General features: G+C 36.7%; 1 protein-coding gene across 3 annotated transcripts in view; it reads right to left on the bottom strand.

Moving 5' to 3' along the window:
* Positions 1 to 27,093, bottom strand: part of LOC105469061 (ATP binding cassette subfamily A member 9) — a 77,874-nt gene extending 50,781 nt beyond the window's left edge. Inside the window, exons 1-9 of one of the 3 annotated variants that reach the window (XM_011719634.3) lie at positions 26,961 to 27,093; positions 25,911 to 26,196; positions 16,174 to 16,282; positions 14,444 to 14,651; positions 10,358 to 10,522; positions 9,681 to 9,784; positions 8,674 to 8,900; positions 851 to 992; positions 432 to 617 (exon numbers count right to left, since the gene is read on the bottom strand). In XM_011719634.3, coding sequence (XP_011717936.2) covers positions 432 to 617; positions 851 to 992; positions 8,674 to 8,900; positions 9,681 to 9,784; positions 10,358 to 10,522; positions 14,444 to 14,651; positions 16,174 to 16,269 — 1,128 coding nt within the window. In that variant the 5' untranslated portion in view covers positions 16,270 to 16,282; positions 25,911 to 26,196; positions 26,961 to 27,093. Of the gene's footprint in view, positions 1 to 431; positions 618 to 850; positions 993 to 8,673; positions 8,901 to 9,680; positions 9,785 to 10,357; positions 10,523 to 14,443; positions 14,652 to 16,173; positions 16,283 to 25,910 lie in introns of those variants that run through there. The other 2 variants (XM_011719633.3, XM_011719635.2) reach the window with 2 other exon arrangements.
* Positions 27,094 to 27,541: the final 448 nt, after the last annotated feature.

Here is a 27,541-nt window from a genome sequence, read left to right on the forward strand (position 1 = left end):
AGCATAACTTTTCATTTAGCATTTTATAGTTATGATATCATAACTAAAATTAACTTTTCTGAGACAAGGTTCAGTAGAAATTAGCACTTAAAAATAAAGATGTATTTATTCCAAATTCCTGGTTTTTAAATGCTTTTGATAACATTAAGGGTCATGTTTCCTGAGCATTGAATGGGACCAATGTTCTTTGGGATAATCCATTAGAAGTAGAAGCTGAAACACCTCAATAATAAGAGTATGATCCTATATTTAGTGACTTATAGGGAAACTAATTACACTAAGAGAGAAAAATTAAAGTCACTCCTGTCTCCTAAATGTTTATTTTTACAAAAGTTATAGAATGGAATACTTAGAGCGTGTTGCGTGAATTATTAAGAGGGAGTCTGTGTAGAATGGTTTGTAAAAAGTGAAATTGTTACCTTAACTCTTACCTGGGCCATCCCAACAGTGAAGGCAAAGGGGCTAAGAAGACACAAAGTCCATTCCAAAAATGCAGGAAGATGTGTATACAGTGCTGTGAATCCCAGGATCCCCCAAAAGACGATAAGCAGAAAAACAACCAAGCCCGTAAGGAAAGGTTTCTTTATCAAGACACTCATCAGGAAAGCTAAAGTTATCTGAGAAAAGAGAAAAACTTTAGCTGGTATATAATTCTGTGAGAACCATTAGTAGCACAAAAAAGGAATTTTATATTATAAAAGTATATTTTATCAGTTTTCCACCCCTAGACACTATCTCATGCAAATACTACAAAGAGAACAAAAGAGGTGAGACCAGAATTAGTGATAAATGATTGGCAGCAGAGAGAGAGAAAGAGAAAAAAAGACTGAGATGAAATTCACCAACTCACCAAAGACAGGCCATAGAGGAGAAAGAGGGTGAAGACCATCACAAAACCAGTCAGGACAACAATTTGTGCAGATTTTACAATAAGAGCCATTAAAGTGGCCATGATAAGGATGAAGCCAGCATACATCAAACCCCAGGAAAGCCTAGCAGAGAAACAAAGCAGTCAGTTAGAATGTTGTTACTTCATCACTTCCTTGATTCATTTATTCAGCAAATGATTTGTGAAGCTCACCATTTATCAAGGGTAAAGAAAATGCAATAACTAACTTATCTCCTACCCTCAAGATCACATAATATAAGAGAAGGTAGGCAATAAACAAGTAGAGAGGCAAAATAGATAGCTAATTGCAAATTAAGTAAAACTGGGTGATACGATGGATGTCACTGGGAGAGGTTTCCAGAGAGAGCTTTCCTGGGAAGACATCTATGATGATTTCTCAGCTCTGGACAAGTTTTTTCAGTAAAGTTATTGTATAAACAATATGGACAAAAAAAGTAGATAATGAAGCAGGGTTCAGCACTTTTTTCTAAATAGCCACACTGTGAATATTTTCAGCTTTGCAGGCTGTACAGTTTCTCTTGCCATTGTAGCACAAGCACAATCATAAACAACATGTTAGTGATGTGTGGCTGTGTTTCAATAAAATGTATTTATGGACAACAAAATTTGAATTTCATGTATATTTTCACATGCCACAAAATATTATTGTTCATTGAATTTTTTCCGAAGCATTTAAAAATGTAAAAGACATCTAGCCAAACTAAGCTTCATAAGTGAAGGAGAAATAAAATCCTTTACAGACAAGCAAATGCTAAGGGATTTTGTCACCACCAGGCATGCCTTACAAGAGCTCCTGAAGGAAGCACTAAATACAGAAAGAAAAAGTCAATACCAACTACTGCAAAAACATGCCAAAATAAAAAGACCAATGATGCTATGAAGAAACTGCATCAACTAATGTGCAAAATAACCAGCTAGCATCATGATGACAGGATCAAATTCACACATAACAATATTAACCTTAAATGTAAATGGGATAAATGCCCCAATTAAAAGACACAGATGCCAGTATCCAATTTGCCAAATTGGGTAAAGAGTCAAGACCCATTCGTGTGTGTATTCAAGAGACCCATCTCAGGTGCAAAGACACAAATAGGCTCAAAATAAAGGAATGGAGGAATACATACCAAGTAAACGGAAAGCAAAAAAAGAAAATAGAAAAAAAAAGCAGAGGTTAGAATCCTAGCCTCTGATAAAACAGACTTTAAACAAACAAAGATCAAAAAACACAAAGAAGGCCATTACATAATGGTAAAGGGATCAATGCAACAAGAAGAGATAACTATCCTAAATATATAGGCACCCAAAATAGGACCACCCAGATTCATAAAGCAAGTTCTTAGTGACCTACAAAGACACTTAGACTCTGACACAATGATAGTGGGAGACTTTAACACACCACTGTCAATATTAGACAGATTAATGTGACAGAAAATTAACAAGGATATTCAGGACTTGAACTTAGCTCTGGACCAAGTGGACCTAATAGACATCTATAGAACTCTCCCCACCAAATCAACAGAATATACATTCTTCTCAGCACCACTAGCATTTATTCTAAAATCAACCGCATAACTGGAAGTAAAACACTCCTCAGCAAATGCAAAAGAATGGAAATCATAACAAACAGTTTCTCAGACCACAGTGCAATCAAATTAGAACTCAGGATTAAGAAATTCACTCAAAACTGCACAACTACATGGAAACTGAACAACCTGCTCCTGAATGACTACTGGGTAAATAACAAAATTAAGGCAGAAATAAATAAATTTTTTTAAATCAATGAGAACAAAGACACAACACACCAGAATCTCTGGGACACAGCTAAAGCAGGGTTTAGAGGAAAATTAATAGCACTAAATGCCCACAGGAGAAAGTGGGAAAGATCTAAAATTGACACCCTAACATCACAATTAAAAGAACTGGAGAAGCAAGAGCAAACAAATTCAAAAGCTAGCAGGAGACAAGAAATAACTAAGATCAGAGCAGAGCAGAACTGAAGGAGATAGAGACATGAAAAAGCCTTCAAAAAAATCAATGAATCCAGGAGCTGGGTTTTTTAAAAGATTATCAAAATAGACAGACTTCTAGCCAGACTAATAAAGAAGAAAAGAGAGAAAAATCAAATAGACACAACAAAAAATGATAAAGGGGATATCACCACTGATCCCACAGAAATACAAACTAACATCAGAGAATACTATAAACACCTCTATGTAAATAAACTAGAAAATCTAGAAGAAATGGATAAATTCCTGGACACCTACAACCTCCCAGTACTAAACAAGGAAGACGTCAAATCCCTGAATCGACCAATAACAAGTTCTGAAATTGAGGCAGTAATTAATAGCCCACCAACCAAAACAAAGCCCAGGACCAGACAGATTCACAGCTGAATTCTACCAGAAGTACAAAGGGGAGCTCGTACCATTCATTCTGAAACTATTTCAAACAATAGAAAATGAGGGACTCCTCCCTAACTCATTTTATGAGACCAGTATCATCCTGATACCAAAACCTGGCAGAGACACAATAAAAAAAGAAAATTTCAGGCCAATATCCCTGATGAACATCGATGCAAAAATCCTCAATAAAATACTGGCAAACTGAATCCAGCAGCACATCAAAAAGCTTATCCACCATGATCAACTTGGCTTCATCCCTGGGATGCAAGGCTGGTTCAACATACACAAATCAATAAATGTAATCCATCATACAACCAGAACCAGTCACAAAAACCACATGATTATCTCAGGAGGTAGAGAAAATACCTTCAACAAAATTCAACATCCCTTCATGCTAAAAACACTCAATAAACTAGGTATTTATGCAACATGTCTCAAAATAATAAGAGCCATTTATGACAAACTCATAGCCAATATTATACTGAATGGGCAAAAGCTGGAAGCATTCTCTTTGAAAACCAGCACAAGAGAAGAATGCCCTCTCTCACCACTCCTATTCAACATAGTATTGGAAGTTCTGGCCAGCACAATCAGGCAAAAGAAAGAAATAAAGGGTATTCAAATAGGAAGAAAGGAAGTCAAATTGTCTCTGTTTGCAGATGACATGATTGTATATTTAGAAATCCCCATTGTCTCAGTCCAAAAACTCCTTAAGTTGATAAGCAACTTCAGCAAAGTCTCCGGATACAAAATCAATGTGCAAAAATCATAAGCATTCTTATATACCAGTAATAGACAGAGAGCCAAATCATTAGTGAACTCCCATTCACAACTGCTACAAAGATAATAAAATACCTAGGAATACAACTTACAAGCGACATGAAGGACCTTTTCAAGGAGAAATACAAATAACTGCTCAAGGAAATAAAAGAGGACACAAACAAATGGAAAAACATTCCATGCTCATGGATACGAAAAAATCAATATTGTTAAAATGGCCATACTGTCCAAAGTAATTTATAGATTCAATGCTATTCCCATCAAGCTACCACTGACTTTCTTCACAGAATTAGAAAAAACTACTTTAAATTTCATATGAAACCAAAAAAGAATCCACATAGCCAAGACAATCCTAGGCAAGAAGAAGAAAGCTGGAGGCATCATGCTACCTGACTTCAAACTATACTACAAGGCCACAGTAACTAAAACAGCATGGTATGGGTACTAAAGCAGATATATAGACAAATGGAACAGACAGAGGCCTCAGAAATAACACTGCACATCTACAGTCATCTAATCTTTGACAAATCTGACAAAAACAATAAGTGGGGAAAGGATTCCCTATTTAATAAATGATGTTGGGAAAACTAGCTAGCCATATGCAGAAAACAGAAACTGGACCCCTTCCTTAACCTTATACAAAAATTAACTAAAGATGGATTAAAGACTTAAACATAAGATCTAAAACCTTTAAAACCCTAGAAGAAAACCTAGACAATATCATTCAGGATATAGCCATAGGCAAAGACTTCATGACTAAAATGCCAAAACCAATGTCAACAAAAGCCAAAATTGACAAATGGGATCTAATCAAACTAAAGAGCATCTGCACAGCAAAAGAAACTATCATCAGAGTGAACAGGCAACCTACGGAATGGGAGAAAATTTTTGCAATCTATCCATCTGACAAAGGTCTACTATCCAGAATCTACAAGGAACTTAAATAAATTTACAAGAAAAAACTAACAACCCATGAAAAAATGGGCAAAGGATATGAACAGACACTTCTCAAAAGAAGACATTTATGCAGCCAACAAGCATATGAAAAAAGCTTATCATCACTGGTCATTAGAGAAATACAAATCAAAACCACAATGAGATACCATCTCACACCAGTTACAATGGTGATCATTAAAAAGTCAAGAAATGACAGATGCTGGAGAGGATGTGGAGAAATAGGAATGCTTTTATACTGTTGGTGGGAGTGTAAATTAGTTCAGCCATTGTGGAAGACAGTGTGGCAATTCCTCAAGGATCTAGAACTAGAAATACCATTTGACCCAGCAATCCCATTACTGGGTATATACCCTAAGGATCATAAATCATTCTACTATGAAGACACATGCACACGTATGTTTATTGCAGCACTATTCACAATGGCAAAGACTTGGAACCAACCCAAATGCCCATCAATATTAGACTGGATTTTAAAAATGTGGTACATATACACTATGGAATATATGCAGCCATGAAAAAGAATTAGTTCATGTCATTTGCAGAGACATGGACGAAGCTGGAAACCATCATTCTCAGCAAACTAACACAGGAACAGAAAACCAAACACATGTTCTCACTCATAAGTGAGAGTTGAACAACGAGAACATATGGGCACAGGGAGGGGAACATCACACACTGGGGCCTGTCAGGGGTAGGGAGCAAGGGGAGGGATAGCATTAGGATAAATACCTAATGCATGTGGGGCTTAAAACCTAGATGACAGGTTGATGGTTGCAGCAAACCACCATGGCACATGTATACCTATGTAACAAACCTGCACATTCTGCACATGTATCCCAGAACTTAAAGTATAATTTAAAAATGTAAAAGAAATTCCTAATTTGCAAATTGTACAAAAACAGCTGATAGATTACCAATCCCCAGTATAGATAATTAGATATAGATACACATTTATACATACCCACAGGACATAGATAGATACAGACATGTAGACGAATATGAAGATAGCTTTTCTCTTGCTATCAATGCCAAATAAACAGGAAGAAAGTTCTTAAAGGAGAAAGAGAAAAAGCTTTCTAATCACAGATCTGAGTTAGTTCCAGTTCCTCCTGCTACATTATAACGATATAACCCTGAGAGGTAGTTATTTAATCTCTTCAAACTTCAGTTTTCTCTGGTGGAAAACAGGAAAAATAAATGAAATTATTTATTTTATGGGTTTAATATGGCAACTGGCTTATAATGTGTCCACAATGAACAGTTAGTTTTTATTTAAAGTAGAAAATGCCATCATGTTTTCAGATGACTTATTTTTAATGGCTAATTGTAATAACTCCCTTTGCACAGTACACTTTTATTCATCTGAAATTGTTCATCTATATTCTACAAACTCTCCTTAGTTCCACTTAAATGCTGCACAAGTAAAATGCCTCAGGCTTTTCTTACGAGAGGAAAAACACTGCCCTGATTTTTAATCCTTTCTCACTGGATTATTATTTTAAAAATCATCTTGGTTATTTTTCTCTAATTCTTTGTGTAGCATTTTTTAAAAAACAGGCTGGGGTGGCGGCTCACGCCTGTAATCCCAGCACTTTAGGAGGCCGAAGCAGGTGGATCACTTGAGGTCAGGAGTTTGAGACCAGCCTGGCCAACATAGTGAAACTCTGTCTCCACAAAAAGTACAAAGATTAGCCGGGCATGGTGGCACTTGCCTGTAGTTGCAACTACTCGGGAGGTTGAGGCAGAAGAATCACTTGAACCCAGGAGGCAGAGGTTGCAGTGAGCCAAGATCTTACCACTGCACTCCAGCCTGGGTGACAGAGCAAGACTCTGTCTCAAAAAAAAAAAAAGAAAGAAAGAAAGAAAGAAAAGAAAAGAAAGAAAGACAAGAAATATCTATCTTGACCAAATTTTTTTAGTATTGAGTTATTCAATTTTGATACAGAAAAAGACATCTGAGAAAAACTTTCATCCTAAACCGAAGAAGTAATTCATCTTCTCCACTTCTCCACCTGGTGTATTGAACACTTGTGTAGAAAATCACATAAACTTTATTTTTTTTCTACTCAGTAATGTCTAATATTCTTTGAAAGCCTATGTAGCATATGCCCAGAACCCTTATATACATTCTACATATCTTATTTAACACTGAGGTAATATCACAGTGTGCAAAGGGCAAATTCAAGATTCAAGCCATTTCTTTCTGACTCCAGAAACTCAGGGTTTTACCGCACCTGTCTCTAATGCATCACTTGGCTAAACTCTTGAAAAGATCTTGCCATTATGACAATTCAACCCTTGTTTCCTAACTTGCCTCTACTGTCCTCTCTGGCCATAAAGCTCCCCATATCTCCATCAACTGACACCTAATATCGAGTGTTTATTCTTAAGCACCATGTAAAATATTTTAGATATATTTCTTTCTTTTAATTATCAGGACCAATGAGAGGTACATATAATTATCCATGTTTTACAGAAGAGAAAACCGAGGTTGAAAGAGTTTAAGTAATTTTCCAAGATGGTAGCTACTGAATGCTGAGATGGAGACAACCCAAGGCTTCTCGCCTCCCAGGCTTACCACAGTGCTCTATGGCCTCAACTAAAATGTCTCAATGTTTAAAGAACATAAAAGGTTTTCTTTTTTTGCAGTGTCATAAAAGTGATGACTCATCCAACACTGGGTCAAAAGTCAATCACCATTCCTAACATAAGGTATCTGAAACATGTATTTTACTGAACATTGGAAACCTCAAGCATTTGTGTATTTGGGTTCACCCATATATGGTAACTAGTGACCAAGTAAGCATCTAGCACACTGAGTATTGGCAAACTTCTACAGGATGAGGCTTTCTTTATGTCAAATAAATTTGGAAAGTTTCAAGTCACCAAGTCTGTAGGGTCATCTGCTGCACTCATTTATAACGTACTACTTTATGAAAGCAGTAAGTGTATATATGACGCTTTAGAGATCTAAGGCAGCAGTCCCCAACCTTTTTGGCACCAGGGACCAGTTTCATGGAAGACAGTTTTTCCACAAACAGGAGTCGGGGGATGGTGTTGGGATGATGCATGTGGATTATATTTATTCTGCACTTAATTTCTATTATTATTACATTGTAATATATAATGAAATGATTATACGACTCACTATAATGTAGAATCAGTGGGAACCCTGAGCTTGTTTTCCTGCAACTAGATGGTCCCATCTGGGGTGATGGGAGACAGTGACAGATCATCAGGCATTGGATACTCATAAGGAGGCTGCAACCTAGATCTCTTGCGTAACAGATCATCAGGCATTGGATACTCATAAGGAGCCCTAGATCTCCCGCATGCATAGTTCACAATAGGATTCGAGCTTCTATGAGACTCTAATAACACTGCTATTCTGACAGGAGGTGGAGTTCAGGTGGTAATGTGAGTAATAGGGAGTGGCTGTAAATATAGATGAAGCTTTGCTCACTTGCCTGCCACTCACCTCCTCCTATGTGGCCTGGTACCTAACTGGCCACAGACCAGTAGCAGTCTGTGGCCTGGAGCTTGGAGACCCCTGGTCTAAGGAGTCAACCAGCTAAGTTGTTCTGTTTGTGCTGCATAATGGATTGGAGTCATATGATTTACCAGAATGCCGACTCTCGGAGTCCCATCATTGTCATCAACGACGTAATGTATTGTTTTTCTTGCGTAACATTGACTGATACATAGTATATAAATGTAGAAAAAGAAATAATGCAGAAGAAAATGAAAAAATCAGTTGCAACTCCTCCTTGGGCAACAAAAGGTAATATCTTCATATGTATACCAGTAACTGACATCAGCTGTTCCATCACTGAATGATTTGTTGCGATCTAAATAAAGATATCAATGAACAAATTGTTATCATCAATCTAATTCCAACCTTGGGCTTTTTCTCTAAATTATAAGGAATCATGTACATTCTACATTTATATGTTTTATGTATATATGCCCTTCATGATCTGGCCCCCTGTGGTTCCTGAAACACTTTAGGTTTTGTCGTGACTCCTTAGAACATCATCATCCTCACTGGACAAAACACTACTCTATTTTAAGATTAGCTGGAATGTCACTTCAATTAGTAAATTTGCCCTGATGTTTCTTATCAGAGTATATCCTGCTTTATAGTTTACCTCGTACACCATTTTAAATTCCATGATAGAACCAGGCATGGTGGCACGTGCCTGTAATCCCAGCTACTTGGGAGGTTGACGTAGGAGGATCACTTGAGCCCAGAAGTTTGAGGTGGCAGTGAGCTATAATCATGTCTGTGAATAGCCACTGCACTCCAGCCTGGGCAACAGAGTAAAACTTTGTCTCTAAGAAAAAAAAAGTTAAAAATAAAAAATTCTATGATAGAATCTAAACTCTTATTATGACTATATATCCATGTTTCAATCTCCCCCAGTACCAGTATCCCTGGAGAAAAGTGCCTGTGTTTTACTTATTTTCTGATCTCCAGTACTTAGCACAATGGTTTTAATATGGAAGTTGTTCTGTGTATTGTGCCTCATTAATGAAGTAAATAAATGATAGAATAAGATAATCCATTAAATCACCATCCAGCAAAATTCAAATGTAATGCAGTTAGATTCCTTTAACTTTATACTCACTTCTATGATAGCAGCATTAATTGCAGCTTGAAAAGCTACAAAGCCTTTCTCCCAGAACTCTGAACTTTCACACTTCATTTTTTCATTCATTGCTTGACAGTGAGCTTTAGAAGAAGAACACATCCATTATTATGGAATGATACAATCTTGGCTACAGAAAAAAACAAAATTTCAAATGTTTCAAAATGCAAAGTCCATGATAATATAGTGGATGATAAGTCTTCTCAGTTGAGATTTGCAGAGCACACCCACACGGAATATAGCAGAATTACTTTACGAATATTTTTAAGACCAATTCTCAATGATTTTTCATTATATTTTATAATTCTTTCCATTAGTCAAGATTGCTTTCCTTGAGCTCGGATCTTCTGTTGCTTATGTCAAGAAAACACTAAACTTTAAGAAAATGTTTGGGAGTCAATGAGCAACATTGTTTTGTTCAGGTGTTTTTTTAGGAGTAACTTACAAATAATAGTAAATATAATTTCTTAATATAACAATGTACTTAAGCACATAAGCTTCATTTAATAAATATGAATCTCCTTTATGTTCAGAAATTAAAGGTATATGTTGTGGTTGTATATGTTTGTGTAGTTTCACCTCTGCTATCAGGTATGGTCCCTTTGTGGCTACTGATACAATAGCAAAAAAAAATTTTTTTCTTCTACAAAAGTTACCTGAATGGTCTCTGTGCTCTTTCATCATGGGGATTCTATGTCCCCAAGAAAACTTCAAATGGTAGGAGAAGGTATCAGTAAAGATGACTCTCACTGCATCTATTGAATAGTTCAAATCCAATTCATCCATGCTTTTTTCATCAGGCCACCCCATGATTGTTCTTCCTGCCATGTGAAGAAAAAAAAGAATTAGTTAAGCAAGAAGATGTCTACCTGGCCATATTCAATTATGTTGAGGTTATTTTATGTTAAAGCTATTTCCTTCCTAAAGGCAGTGCTGGGCTAAATAAGACATGGAGGGGAAAGGGGTGGGAATTTCTGATGTTCTAGATAAAATCAGAAATGTATGGCAAACATTAGTATTTCAAATATAATTTACCCTTCCAAATAAATCATTTAAACAATGTATCATTCTGTTCTTACACTGCTATAAGAAAATGCCAAGACTGGGTGATTTATAAAGAAAAGAAGTTTAATTGACTCACAGTTCCCTATGACTGGGGAAGCCTCAGGAAACTTACAATCATGGCAGAAGGTACCTCTTCCCAGGGAGGCAGGAGAGAGAATGAGTGCAAGCAGGGGAGATGCCAGATGCTTATAAAATCATCAGATTTCATGAGAACTCACTCACTATCATGAGAATAGCATGGGAGAAACCACCCCCAAGATCCAATCACTTCCCACTGAGTCCCTCCCTTGACTCGTGGGGATTGTGGGGATTCTAGGGATTACAATTCAAGATACAATTTTGGGTGGAGACACAGCCAAACCATATCAAACAATAATTTAAGGCACAATGAATTTGAAATAATTATTGGTATTGGAAATTCCAATGGTATTGGAAATAATCATGGGTATTAGTACTGGTATAAATATTGACATTGGAAATACCAATACATTGATTTAAATTCACATACAAACAAACCTATCTAATGTTGGAATATATGCTGCAATTACAGTACACATTTTCATTTGGAAGTGGTGTCAATATAGCCAAGTTTCCAAAGACAGCATAAGACTGTTGTATTTAGATAGTGTTTCCTTAAGAGACTTTGTTTATTCTAAAATATATAGTGCAAATGGCTGACTGTTACTGATCTAACCCAGGCCATTTAACCCATATAGTGCATCCTCCTGGTGTAATTCAACAAGTTCTTTTGTCCTCTGTATTTTCTACAATCCAGCAGCTAGATCGAGAGGCTTAATCAGACTCAGGTCTAATCCTTTTTTGCCAGCTGATAGGTGTTGATGTGTTGTTTTATGAGAGGCTTATAATTGCTAATTGTTTTTCTTTTTGAGACATTAGCAGCTGTTGACCCTCAGCGCCTAGGTCCATTAATTCAATGGGAGTTTCAAAATGGTGATGTTTTATTTCTATCATTTTTTTCATCTACTAATATAAAACATTTATAAAATAACATTTTCCATTATCTATTTGGTTGTGCAATAGTTAGTTCACGTGGGATATGTGCTTGTATTTTCTCTTTATTTGCTATTTTCCATAATAAGAACTCATTACAATAGGCTGAGTATCTCTTATCACATGCTTGAGACAAGAAGTATTTTGGTTTCAATTTTTTTTTGGATTTTATATTATTTTCATACACACAATAAGAAATCTTGAGGATGGGACCCAAGTCTAAATGTGAAATTCATTTATGTTTCACATACACTTTATACACATTGCCTGAAGGCAATTTTATACTCTCTCTCTATATATATATATATATTTTTGTTTGTTTGTTTGTTTGTTTGTTTTTGTTTTGTTTTGTTTTGTTTTTGAGATGGACTTTCGCTCTGTCACTGATGTTGGAGTGCAGTGGCACGATCTCGGCTCACTGCAACTTTTACCTCCTGAGTTCAAGTGAATCTCCTGCCTCAGCCTCCCAAGTAGCTGAGATTACAGGCACAGGCCACCACGCCTGGCTAATTTTTGTATTTTTAGTAGAGATAGGGTTTCACCATGTTGGCCAGGCTGGAACTCCTGACCTCAGATGATCTGCCCACCTCAGCCTCCCAAAGTGCTGGGATTACAGAAGTGAGCCACCACACCCAGCCTATACAATATTTTAAATGATTTTGTGCATAAAACAAAGTTTTGACTGCGTTTTCACTGTGACCCATCACATGAAGTGTACTGGTCTGTTTGCACACTGCGATAAAGACATACCCAAGACTGGGTAATTTATAAAGGAAAAAGGTTTAATTGGCTCACAGTTCTGCATGGCTGGGTGAAGCAGGAAATATAAGAAAAACAAGTAAAGGGAAAACAAGTCCTTCCCTGACCAGGCTGACTCACTCCAAAGTCCAGCTGGAGCTATGATTACATTATCTGCAATGCCAGGCAGGGGCCTCAAAGAAATGGATTCCAAGAGCAGGGATGAGAAAAGCAAGTTCTTATCAGTCTCCCCGTGAAATCCTCTCCCCACGCTACGCTCTTATAACTACTTTTGTAACTATTTCTGCAAGTTTGCAAGGATTTTGTAAGTTCCTATTTTTCCATTTGTGCAGGATGGCAAAGGTCACAAGACATGCCTAAGTTGCAAAACCTGTCACGGTTTGATTAACTGCCTTTGTTCTGCTTCTGTAAGCTCAGTTTCCCCATTCCGCAAGTTTCACACCACTGGCTAGCCACCCGCCTTCAGCTGCATGAATAAAAGTCAAGCCCTGCCTTTGTTCGTAGCTCAGCCTCTGGATATTAATCTGCTGGGCCAGTGGTCACCTAAATAAAATACTCCTGTTCCACCCATCTGGCCTCTCTGGTCTCCTGATTCCCACAACATGGGGAGACCTCAGGACACTTACAATCATGGCAGATGGGGAAGCAGGCACCTTCACAAGGTGGCAGGAGAGACAGGAAGCAAAGGGGGAAAAACCCCTTATAAAATCATTAGATCGTGTGAGAACTCACTATCATGAAAACAGCATGGGGGAAACTGCTCCCATGATCCAATCACCTCCCCACCTCAAAACATGGGGATCACAGGTACCTTCCTCTACATGTGGGGATTACAATTAAGATGAGATTTGGGTGGGGACACAGAGCCAAACCTTATCAAGAGGTCAGGTATGGAATACTCAACTTATGCATCATGTCAGCGCTCAAAAGTTTTCAGATTGTGGAGCATTTCAGATTTTGGATTTTAGAATTGGGGTGCTCAACCTGTATCATCCTCTAATGGTAAAACAGTTACTTATATTTTTCATTTAATAATTTGATGAAAGCATGGACTTGTGCCACATTGGCTGCTGAGTTCTTTTGCCATGACCGATCAGGTCTTGATGGCTCTCTAAGCTATCTGGAATGACAAAGTTCTTCACCTTGTAAATGTCCTGCCCTAGATCTTCTCTTCCATACTGTGACTCCCAAGTTTTAAGGACACATGGGTGTGAGAATGAGACTATTCCATACTTACTTATTTGGTCTATCACACTTTACACATTTAACAGTTTCGATTGCATTCAAAAACTATACTAGTAATATAATTTCTGAATATGGTTTCAGTTGCTTTTCTCAAATTGGCCCTCTCTGCTTTCTGATGGATAATTATGAACTCTTAAAGAAGTTTCTTTAGCACCATCAGATACCTTATTGTTTCTCTTTGTTCTCTTCCTACACCCAGAGAGAGAAACCATGCCAATTTTGTGGCTTTTAGAGCTTCATCCCACCCACATATATACTTTGTGGTACAAGGAAACATGTCACCTCTTTTCATTGTAAATATTGCCCATGGGTTTTTGAAATGATGTCTAGTTTCTCTCCCAATATTTATGTATTTGAAAAATCATGCTGTCACTACAGTCCAATGTTTCCAGAATCTTTTCACAAACATACATTTAAATAACCCTGGACTATCTCATTTCGATATGTACAATTATGAGGATAACCCTTTTAATATGGAATTTCCTAAATGGGACACTAGTGAACAAACCAGAAAAAATCTTGAGACTTGGAGGGAATATACATTAATGTTGTTAATAAACTCTAGAAACTTGAGCATTCAATATAATTTGTGACGGAAATCTCAAAATGAATTTGCGCCTTTTGCAAATAAGGAAATTACTATGAACAACCAGGGAACATACCTTTTAGGAATGGGGCTGAAGCCACTTTGTTCATTATCTCTTGGGTAGTTTTGGATTCAGGTGCAAATGCAATAACATAATTAGTATCATTAAAATTATCTACACGTCCCAGATCCATTGAAGGCATTTGAGGAGAGTCATGAACTTGATGTAAATTGGAGAAAAATAGGTACAGAAACAGTACCAGAAGAAATGAAAAGAGCCATTCCTATATAGCAATAAGAGAAAAAGGAAGCAAACTGGTAGATGTTATACCACAGATAAATCATCCACAAACAATTTGAAACACTTAATTCTGTTATTTGGCTTGCATTGCATTTGTTCTTTTTCCTAGTTCTTAAATATCCTGATTTTCTTTTGCTCATTAATCTGCATATTTTAAAATATGCACATTGTGTACCAAGACAGAATTGTAACATCAATTCCAATTACAATTGGGAATCTAAGTTTACCACACTTTAGTGCAAGTGATAAAGGCTGGATTACTTTATGAATGGCCCAACAGTTTAGTCATGTTAAAATTTTAGTGACAGTGATAAATAAATAGTAGGAGACATGGAATAGGTAACCAGCTTCTGTCAATAGGAGCAAGATCATATTTTTACCTTCTGTTGCTGGTATGTGGAAGAAGATAGTCCCAAAACGTTGTCCCCCCCAAAAATGTAAAAGTCTTTGTCATTGTGACCACATTCAGGAATTGGAAATACAGCAGAATGCAATTGAAACCCAGTGATAAGAAACTAGTTAATTAGTTATAATTCTACACATATGTCATTTTTAAAAGAGCTATATGTCATCTTCATCATATGATCCTTTTTCAGCTATGTGTGTTGGTCTATATCTATACCTATTTCTATCTTAATAGAAAAATAAACATAATGTTTATATAAAAAAGAGGTAAAAGTTTAAAGGTAAAACACCTATATAGGGTGGAATCTCAAACTTTTACATTTATATAATCTTTTCCCTATGCAGGAATTGCTGTATACTTTATTCCCTGCCAATCCAAGCATTCAATATGTGAACACACACGTATTGACACATGCATGAACACACACACACATACACATACACACACTAGTTCATAAGATCAGATGTTAATATAACTTTTGAACTATGAGTATTCTATGAGTGATTTTATTATATTTTTCTGAGTTTACTAAATTTTTTGCACAAAGCACATCTAGTCATTCTTATGATCAGAAGAAAATAAGTACTATTTTAATAGAAGTAAAAGTTCACAATACCATTTTTCCGTTTATTTACATGACCATTATTTCTTTCAAACTGACATTGTCTGTGTCTATAGCGACATTGTGTAGAAGTGCAACAATTTGCCTTTGGATTGTTTCTTAAATTTTGGATTCCCTGCCTGTTTTTTACTTTGGCCCTAAACTTCTTTATACCAATGTGTTCATGAGATTCAAATGAGCTCAGAGGTTAAGAATTGTTATCTCTGCAGTATAAAGATATAGCTTTATTTTTCAAGGAGTTTATGAATTTTTTAAAAAATGCCTCTAGTAAGACATAAAACAATAATACATATTGTAATTTGAAAAAATAAATTTTACTTGAACAAATAGCAAAGCCCAGAATTTGAAAAAAAAAATCTAGGTTAATTGGACTACACATATGTGCAATATTAAATAATGAAAATAAAGTGTTTATGTTGTCCGATAAAATACTTTTTCATCCTCTAAATATGAGAACACATAGACTCTGAACCATACCAACAAGGTCTGTCTTTTCATCCTCCATTTTTTAAGACAGTTCTTGCATAGAAGAGCCCATGTTTGCTGACTCACACTCATGCATCTGTTGCTCATTTTGACTTGTTTCCTTTAAAAAGATGAAAAAAAATGAAGTAAATGTGAAGGTCTAAAGCAGAAAACATTGTGCAATCAAACATAAAAGAAACATTGTAACAGCTGTTTCTAGTTGCATTCCTCGAGAAGAAGAAAGTCAAAAGGCTAAAATAAAAACATATGAGGCAATGTTTAAACCCAATATTGAAGGAAATAAGAATTAAAACAACTATCAGATATAATTTCTCCATCATTGGATTGAGAAAAATCAGAAGAGTGACTAGTGTCAATCGCTGCTATCTCCTCAGCTGTGGGTGTTGTTAAATTGTCTAACGGGGAGAAAGGAACTTTCTGCTCTGTTGTTGGGGGTACAAACTTACCCAGTCACGTGGGTGATTCATTACTAATTCATTACTACTTAGCAGTATCCTACCATCAATCAGTTCTGCTCCTGGATATGTAGCTCAAGGAGATTCTTACATGGGTTCATGAGGGGACCAGTGCAATGATGTTCTTTATAATGTAGATTATTGTGGCATAGTGTTATAAAACAAATTTTTATGGATACAGCCCTAAGATTACTATGTAGGATTCAGGAGCACTGGATTGGCATACACCCATCCACTTGAAGAGATCTTAAAAATATAGCTCCAGTTCAAAGGAAGAAAAAAAGAGAAAAGGTTGAGCATTAGGTCACAATATCATTGGTATCAATTCACATTACATGTGATACACATTTTCCAAAAATATTCAGGAACTAAAGGATCATCATCCCTAATACAATAAAAAGGTTATCTTTGGAAGTGGGAAAGAAGAATGGAGGTTGGGTGAAAAGTGGGAATTGGAAATTAAAGAAAATAAGTAACCAAACCAAGATAGGAGCTTTGTTTGAATCAATTATTTTGTGTGCCACAAACTTAAGAGATTAACTTTTACCCAGGACATCATATCCAGCTACCAAGAGAAAATTACAGCCTGCATACAGTGGCTCATGCCTGTAATCCCAGCACTTTGGGAGGCTGAGGCAGAAGGATTTCTTGAAGCCAGGAGTTAGAGACCAGCCTGGGCAGCAAAGTGAGACCCCATCTCTATTTTTTAAAAAAATCAAAAAATTAGCTGGGTATGGTGCCTGTAGTCATAGCTACAAGCTACTTGGGAGGCCGAGGCAGAGGACTGCTTGAGCCCAACAAGATTGAGGCTGCAGTGAACCATGATCGTGCTACTGTACTACAGCCTGGGTGACAGAGAGAGACCCTGTCTCAAAAACAAATAGAAAAAACTGTAACACATACTAGAAAGCAAAAAAAAAAAAAAAAAAAAAAAAAGAATTATAAGGAGGGCAAGTATCAGAATCAAATTCAGATATGGCAGAAATGTTGCAATTATTAGACTAGGAATTTGAAACAACTATGTTTAAAATACTAAGGGCTTCAACGGATAAAGTAGATGACATGTAAAATGCAGCGGGGAGCAGAGGGAAGCCCACACCTGTTTTTCTGCATAAAACACTTTTGATAACAAAAGTGTGGGTTTTTCCCACCAAGAAATTCTCCAGTTCTCGGTGGACACCAACTGGGTGTCCTAAAATTCAATTGATTTCAATTCTGACACTGTCCACTTGGAGTTACAGCAGATCCCACAGATTAAGGACTCAGTCCCAAAAGACGGCCCCCCACTTCAGATGCCAGTTACAAGCCTGGGTCTTTTGTACTTCTGACTAACTGGCTACATATTAGGGGTTCCCACATCCACTCCTTGGGTTTGATAATTTGCTAGAGTGGTTCACAGAACTCAGAAAAACAGTCTACTTGCTATTATCAGTGTATTACAAAGGATAAAGCTCAGGAACAGCCAAATAGAAAATATGCATAGGGCAGGGTATATAGGACGGGACGCTGAGCTTCCAGTAACTCTCTGGGTGCACCACCTTCCCAGCACCTTGAGATGTTCACCAACCCAGAAGTTCCCCCAAACTCCTACAGTTAGGGTTTTTATGGAGACTTCATTACATGAGCGTGATTAATAAAATCATTGGCCGTCGGAGATTAACTTGAACTCCATCTCCTCTCCTCTCCCTGGACATCTGGGGATGGGGCTGAAACCTTCTAATCACATAGGTGATTCCCTGGCAACCAGTCCTATCCTGAAGCAATCTAGGTTATTTCTGCCATCAGATATCTCATGAACACGAAGATACTCATTTCACTTCAGAGATTCCTGGTCTTAGAAGCTCTGTGTCAGGAACAGGGACCAAATACTATAACAAATGCTATTCCCATCACCCCCATGACTCTGGAAATTACAAGGGTTCTAGAAGCTTTTTGCCAAAACTAGAGGGCAGAGACAAAATACATATTTCTTATAATGTTGCAACATGCAAGAACAGATGGGCAAGGTAAGAAGGGAGATAAAACTTCTAAGACAGAACCAAAACTAAATGCCTAATATTAAAAAAATACTATCAGAAATGAAGAATGCCTTTGATCTTTGATGAGTTTATTAGTAGACTACACACAGCTGAGAAAAGAATCCAAAACTGAAAAGAAAACAAAAAAAAGACTGAAAAAAAAAAAACAGAGCAGAATATTTAAGAACTGTGGGACAACTAAAAATGTGTAACATATGCCTAATGGGAATATCCAAAAGAAAGAAAGGAACGGAAGAAATATTTTAAACAGTAATGACTGAGAATTTCCCCAGATTATGGCTAGATACCCAACCGTAGATTCAGGAAGGTCAGAGAACACCAAGCGGAATATTTGCTCAAACAATTTCACCAAGGAATATCATTTTCAAACTCCAGAAAATCAAAGATAAAGAATAAAAATATTAAAGAAGCCAGAGGAAGAAAACATCATTTCTATAGGAGAGCAAAAATAAGAATTTTATCTCACTTTTCTTCAGAAATCATGCAAACAAGAAGAGAATAAGGTATTTAATGTGTTGAGAGAAAAAAACCCCACCAACTTAGCATTCTACGCTTAGTAGAATGTACTCTGTGATATTATCCTCAAAAAGCTAAAGAGAAGTACTTTCTCAGACAAACAAATAATGAGAGAATTTGTTGCCAGTAGACCTGCCTTGAAAAAATATGAAAAGAAGTTGTTTCAAAAGAAATAAAATGATATGTCACAAATTTATATATAAGGCTGGGCACAGTGGCTCATGCCTGCAATTACAGCATTTCAGGAGGCTGAGGTGAGAGAATGGCTTGAGCCCAGAAGTTCAAGACCAGCCTAGGCAACGTAGGGAGATCCTGTCTCTACAAAAACAAAATTATTGAAATTAGTGAGGCATGATGGCTTATGCCTGAGGCCCTAGCTACTCTGGAGACTGAGGTAGAAAGGATCACTTGGGTCTGAGAGGTTAAGGCTGCAATGAGCTGTGATGGCGAAACTGCACTCCAGCCTAGGCAACCATCTCAAAAAAAAAAAAAAAAAATCGGCTCTACATAAAGAAAGAAAAAGCATCAGAGAAAGAAATAATAAGTGAAGGTACAATAAAAACTTTTTCTTATTTTTAATTTATCTGAAACATAATAGGATATAATAGCAATGTATTCAATTGTGTATACTTATGTGCATACATGTATATAAATGCTGCATATATGATGTATGTATTACATTCATATATAATGTTCATGTATACTTATTTATAAGTGAAATGAATGACAGTAATGGTATGAGAGACAGGAGGGAGGAATTGGGGTTATTTTATTACTATAAGATACACTACTGGTGAAGTGGTAGAGTGATATTTGAAAGTTGACTTGGATTAATTGTAAATATATATTGCAAATTCTAAGGCAACCACGAAAGAAAGTAAAAACAAAAAACAAAAATAAATGACATTCTAAGAAAGAAGGAAAAATTAACTTATATTAAATGCTCAATTAAAACCACAGAAGGCAGAAAAATTGTAGCCCAAAAATAGAATTGAAGAAAAGAACAAGAGCAATAAATAGAAAATGGTAACAAATTTGGTAGATACTAATCCAATATGTCAATAATCACTTTGATCATCAATGGTCTAAATGCACCAATTAAAAGATAGAGATTGTCAGAGTAGATGACAAAAAAGATGTAATTACATGTTGTCTACACGAAACCAACTTTAAATATAAAGACACATATAGATTAAAAATAGACGCACAAATATAGATGGACCATGCTAACACTAATCAGAAGAAAGCTGGAATAACTATATTAATTTCATATGGAGCAGAATTCTGAAACAGAACAGACTTTTCATTCAAAAGAAGGAAAATTATCAGGGATAAAGAGAGAAGTTACATAAAGATAAAGGGGTCAATTTTCCAAGAAGTCATAGCAATCTTTAACATGTGTATGCTAACAACAGTGTCAAAATACTGAGAGAACTGCAAAGAGAAATAGATGAATCCACTCTTATAGTTGGAGACTTCAGGACCTCTCTTGGCAGAAATGGGCAGATCCAGCAGGTAGAAAACAAATAAAATCAGAGTTGAACTCAATAATATAATCAACCAACTGGATAAAATGAACATTTCTACACACTATTTCACCCAACAATAGCAGAAAATACATTCTTCTCATGCTTACATGGAATGTTCACCAATATAAACCAAATTTGGGCCATAAAACACACCTTAGAAAATTTAAAAGAATAGAAATCATACAATACATGCTCTCAGGCCATGGTAGAATTACACCAGAAAGCAGTAATAGAAAGATAGCTGGAAAATCCCGAAATACATGAAGGTTAAACAACACACTTCTAAATAACATAAAAGTCAAAGAAAAAAATCTAATGACAAATTAAAACTTATTTTGAACTAAATAACAATGAAAACGCTTATCAAAATTTGTGGCATACAGTGAAAGCTTTGTTTAGAGAGAAATTTACAGCATCCAATGCATACATTAGTAAAGAAAAAAGATCTAAAGAAAGCAAAATAAAAGAAATAGTAAAAATTATGATAGAAATCAATGAAATTGGAAACAGGAAATCAATAGAGAAAAATCAGTAAAACCAAATGCTGGTTCTCCGAGATCAATAAAATCAATAGGCCTCTACCAAGGCTAACTAGGAAAAAAGAGGGAGAGAACACAAGTTGCTAATATTAGAAATGAAAGAGGGGGCATCACTACAGATCTCATAGACATTAAGAGGACAATCAAGGAATATTATGAACAACCCTATGCTCATAAATTTGATAGCCTAGGTGAAACGAATCTGTTCCTTCAAAGAGACAATCTGTTGAAACTCACACAAGAATAAACAAACAATCTGAATTAGCCTATATCTGTAAAAGAAACTGATTTAATAATCAAAAATCTTCAAAACAGAAAGCATCACTGGTGGTTCCCCAGTGAATGGGTTCACTGGGAAATTCTGTCAGACTGTTAAGGAAGAAATTGTATCAACACTCTACAATCTCTTTCAGATGCTAGAAGCAGAAAATGAAATAAAATTCTCAATCTTTGTTCTGTATCTTTTAACTCCTTGTTCTTCATCCCCTGGGATATTTACAAAGCCTACTTCATAAGGTGAAGCCTAATTAGATACGATATACTGTGTAAGAGATAATGAGCAGAAGGAACTAGAGTAGAGTGATGGTGGTAATAACTATTTTGGAATAGTTGAATATGTGGTGATGAAGAGGCACAGAAATAAAATCCAGACCTACGTCACTTTGTCAGTGGAGATTTTCCTATGAAACATTCCAAGAGGTAGGGAGACTTGGAACTCATAGTTTTAACTAGCGTTCAGTGGTGTGAAAATGCATTTTGGGGGGACAGTATGGGCATAAAAATGTAATTATTGTAGAAAGGACTGTTGAGTCAAGGAACAGGTTTCATGTTATTATAGACAAACTTTATTCTTTCAAAGCAGATAGCCCACTTTTACTGTTGGTAGAAAAGAGCACCCAAACTAATCTTCACATCTATGATGGCTATAACCTGCCTACACATATGTGGATAGGCAGGAGGTGGAGTGAGGGATAATGAATCAGCTGAATAGAGATAAACAAATCACATAAAATTGTCCTTGAAAGTACTTAAACAGATACCTCATTCTACTATTGTATTATTGAAATCAATATAGGGATAACTATTTGTAGGCACCAATGTTGCTCTGCTATTTTCAATGAGAGACAATCACCCATGCCTGTCTGCTTATGGGCTCAGCCTTGGCCTTGAGGGTAACCCACATAAGGGCCTAGGCTTACAAGAGAGAAAGAGAGAGAGAGAGTGACCTTCAGGCTTGCACACAGATCCACCAGTCAGCCAGATTTCCACTTTCTAAAACATGGGCCAAGGCTTTAGTAAGTCTTTATAGAACTGTTTGCAGAGAACAAACAAAGAATTCAGGACATGTCTGTCCAAAAGTCATTAACTGACCTACTACAACATCATGAAGGTAACTTATTTCAGATATGACAATTTCAGTCTGGTAGTGCGGGTATAATGTAATTATTTATACTCTTTCATGTTAGCACAGCTCAAAAACTATAGTCACTCATTTCTATTTGTGGGTTCTGCACTTGTGGATGCAACCAACTGCCGGTAGATAATGCTCAGAAAAAAGGATGGCTGGGTTTGTACTCAACATGTAGAAGCTTTTTTTTTCTTGTCATTATTTCTGAAACAATAAAGTATAACAATTATTTACATATAATTTACATTGTATTAGGTATTGTAAGTAAGCTAGAGATTATTTAAAGTACACGGGACAATATACGTAGGTTAAATGCAAATATGACACCATTTTACATAATGGTGCCATATATTAGGCAGAATAACAAAAATGGTCTGAAAGTTGTAGAGCTTTAATGACCAAGATAACTGATAAAGAAAATGTAAGACCTAATCTTAGCTAACAAACCCAACATTCTAGGATGGGAAACTCACCCAGGAAATGATTCAAAGGTAGTAGTTCAAGCCTTGGTACAGTGGAGCACAAGGCCAGTTGACTGATAAGGCCTGTGTTTTCACGTCAATACCATTATGTTGCACATTCCTTTTATCCTCTTTTGGCGCCATATTGAACAGGAATGGCAATCATAAGATTGCATTGCCCGTTCAATGGTTTTACGGATGAGGGTGCTCCTGGATCCCAGGTTCATGGTTCATCCTGCCATATTCATGGCAGGAGCAAAGCTGTGAATATGCTGACCCCTTCTGGTATTCAAGAGACAGCTCAAGTGGGAAGATGATTTATTCAAGTCAGCCTCAAGGAGGTAGTACCAGAGATGAAGCCTATCCATGGTCTATTGCAGGGAATATTGTGCTGCGATTGAAGTCTGAAGGGCAAGGTGTATTAGTCTGTTCTCACACTGCTAATAAAGACATACCTGAGGCCGGGCACGGTGGCTCATGCCTGTAATCCCAGTACTTTGGGAGGCTGAGGCAGGTGAATCACAAGGTCAGGAGTTTGAGACCAGCCTGGCCAACATGGTGAAACCCCATCTCTACTAAAGATACAAAAAATTAGCTGGGTGTGGTGGCAGGTGCCTGTAATCCCAGCTACTTGGGAGGCTGAGGCAGGAGAACCAGTTGAACCCAGAAGGCAGAGGTTGCAGTGAGCTGAGATCGCGCCACTGCACTCCAGCCTAGGCAACAATGTGAGACTCTGTCTAAAAAAAAAAGAAAGAAAAAAAAAAAGACATACCTGAGACTGGGTAATTCATAAAGGAAACAGGTTTAATTAACTCACAGTTCTACATGACTGGGGAGGCCACACAATCAGGGCTGCAGGCAAATAAGGAGCAAAGTCACATCTTATATGGCACCAGGCAAGAGAGCTTGGGTAGGGGAACTCCCCTTTATAAAACCATCAGATCTTGTGAGACTTGAATACTATCATGAGAACAGCCTGGGAAAGACCTGCCCTCATGATTCAATTACCTCCCCCTGGGTCCCTCCCATGACAGATAGGGATTATGGGGGCTATAATTCAAGATGATATTGGAGTGAGGACAGAGCCAAACCATATCACAAGGCATAGTTGAAGAGGAATGTGATAGGCAGAATAACGGTTGCATTCTAATCCTGGAATTTGTGAATATGCTACAATATATGACAAAGGGGAATTAAGGCAGTAGATGGAATTAAGGTTGCAATCAGCTTACTTTGAAATAGGGAGATCATCCTGGATTATCTGGGCAGACCCAGTGTAATCACAAGGGTCCTAAAAAGTAAAACAGGAGGCACACGAGGAGATCAGAGTGAGGCAGTAGAAGAAGGGTTTGATATGCTATTACTGGCTTTGAAGATGGAGGAGGAAGACCATGGACCAAAGAATGCAAGAAACCTCTAAAAGTTACACAGGGTAAGAAAACAGATTCTCTCCTATAGCTTCCAGAAAGAGACACAGCCTGGCCAACCCCTTGATGTTAGCCCAGTGAGAGACCCGCCTCACACTTCTAACCTCCAGACCTGTAAGATGATAACTCTGTTTTGTTCTAAACCATTAAGGTTGTGGCCTTTTTTTTTTTTTTTTTCACAGCAGCAATAGAAAGTTAATATGGGGGCAGGTTTGGGGAAAGGGGTCCGAGAGCCTGAGGCCTGAGAACAAGACGGGAAGACATTGTTGGACGTTCCTTTTATGACGCACCTCATCAGCATAACAAAGGAGGGCATGGACTTATGGTTAAAAACTGTCCAAAAGTGACCAAAGAGATTCACCAGTGATGCAGATGAGTTCCTGATAATCATGCCATCAGAGCAGGCTGTGATAGCCTGGAAATCCTGACTGAAACCAAACTGCTACATTTCCAACTAAGAAATCAATGCTGTGAAAAACCTCAGTATCTGAAAGGGTTAAATATGGTGCCCACGTGACTACTCTTCTTTCTTTCTGTGAATTAATGTGTGTGCCAGAAAATATTTTCGAATAAAAAACAATTACATAATCCCATTGTCATGAATGTGGTTATTTGTCTCTGAGCGTTAAGACTGATTTTTTTTCCACCACTGAACATCTTGGTGTAAATATCAGAGAAAAAATATACCACCCACCGTAATAATATAAAACATCTAATTAGCTTAAATTGTTCTCAATAGGAAATTGTATAATTTGGAAATAATAAATTGGTTATAAAAAGCCAATCATTTCTCAGTCAGATAAAATTCCTGTTATTCACAGAACAAATTTTTCTAATTTGTTGCACTAGGCAACAAATTAGATCAAAATTTTTTTAAAGTATAATAAATAAGATCAGTGAAAATCTTTCTGTAAGTTTTCTTGATGAAAATATTCTCAAACCATTTAAAAACAATTCAAAACTCAGAAAATCGTGCAACCTGCAATGCTTACAATTCCTCTGGCAGTAAAATTAAAAACAAAGAAGAGTAAGTAATTCAAATAACTTTGGAAATAGTTCATACTTATAAAGAAGCATCATAATGTTACATTTATTTTTATTTATTCAATAGCCTATTAGATAATGTCGCTGTTTGTCCAAACATGCTTTAGTTATGAGGTAAAAATACAAATTCTTAGTTCTTCAATTGGTTATTTAGTCATACAAAATAAAACAGATGATTTGAAAAGTCAAAATGACTCGTTAATAACTTACTACATTTAATGGTTTCTACGTAAATGTCTGGCATTCCTATTTATAGTCTTACGTTATATTTCTATATGCAAAATAACCACAATTTTAGAGGTTAACTTACTCTCAGGAAAGCTGGAGGAAAAATCTAGAAACACAGTTCATCCATGGGTCTCTGCATGTTCTGGAGAAGAATTCACATTCCTTTTGGGTCACTACTACATCATGCTTTTAATTTCACGTTCATTGTGAATAGTTTCTGTTTTATACTGATTTCCAAGGAGAATTTGGTCTCAGTTCAGCCAGGCTGCCAAAATATCTTCTGCTCACGTGGTGATTTCTTTGCTGTTTTCCATTTCTTTGTTTCCTGCTAGTTCCTCAGCAGGGAGTTTGTCGTTGCAGATGGTTGGCTGGACATATCAAAACATTAGGAACTATTAAACCAAGAAGAATCTAGCCTTTCTCAATCAGTCTTTTCATACAAGGCCCTAATGGGAGAATTGACCCCAACACAATGATTTAAGCAAAGATAAGTGAGAACCTAATCCAGAGAAGAGTAGAGCAGAGCAAAGTGGAAAATACACACACACACACATATATATATGTATAAAGCAATAAAGCAATGTCATTTTTTTCAGGGTAACAAAGGAAACTCTGAGTTTTCATCTGCACCTCAGTTTCATTGTGTGCATACTAATTATAGCATCTTTCATGGTGCTGAAGCGAGGAGAATCTTTAAAGAAATCTCACATAACAATTATCTGTGTTCCCAAAGCCTCCAGGTTTGTCACTTCTGCAACAGTTCCCATGAAACAAACTACTTTCTCCACCAGTAACTACTGAATTTTAGAATGTCCTGCTTTCCAGTATTGTTAGAGAAACATTTTTAACTGGTAATAGATGCCGTTCTGTCTATTTTTGAGCATCTTGTGTAAGTAGAAGAAAAGACTGTTCCAAAATTCTTAAAATTCATGGAGTTTATCTTTGGCTGAAGAGGATGGGGTAAAGGACCACTATCTTTCTGCTTACAGCCAGTAAGTCTGTTAAATTCTTCTGTACTGTAATTTCTTCCTGAACACACAGCTGAAAGGGAAATAATAAATGCATGCAATTCTTAAATCAGCCTCTTATCTGTGTCCCATGGACCATGACAACCAAATGAAATCTTCCTCACCCATTTCCCATTCTCTCAATATTGATGCAATTATATTTATCCTTTTTCTAATTATATGGGATCCAGAATTTGCTCAGCAAGCAGTCTGTGGAAGTAGGCTGAACTCCTGAATCCATGAGACTGTCAAACTTTAAAAAAAAAAAAAAAAAAAAAAAGACTTCTGATTGTTTCCGTATGTCTACAGAAAAGGTTGGATGGTTGTATTTTCTGCAGAAAATACAAAATTATCACATTTAATAACATCACCAACATTTTGTGCACAGAGAATATAATTTAGGAATTTTTTTTTTTCCAGTAACTTGTTTCCTAGAAGAACTTTGTACCTAGGTTAGAGCTTATGAGTTCTGGCCCTAGTGGACTTTGACTTTCGGTTCTAAATTCTGTTTTCAATATATTTCCTTCAATGTACCACACTGTAATCTCTGTGGCACTATAACCGAGCAAGCTCCCTCTCATTGATCTTCTTTTTAATATTTTCTAGATTAAATAATATTTATTTACTTTTTTTTTTGGAAACGGAGTCTCCGTCTGTCGCCCAGGCTGGAGTGCAGTGGCGCTATCTCGGCTCAATGGAACCTCCG

Source organism: Macaca nemestrina, chromosome 17 (assembly GCF_043159975.1).
Source record: "Macaca nemestrina isolate mMacNem1 chromosome 17, mMacNem.hap1, whole genome shotgun sequence".
Lineage (NCBI taxonomy): Eukaryota > Metazoa > Chordata > Mammalia > Primates > Cercopithecidae > Macaca > Macaca nemestrina.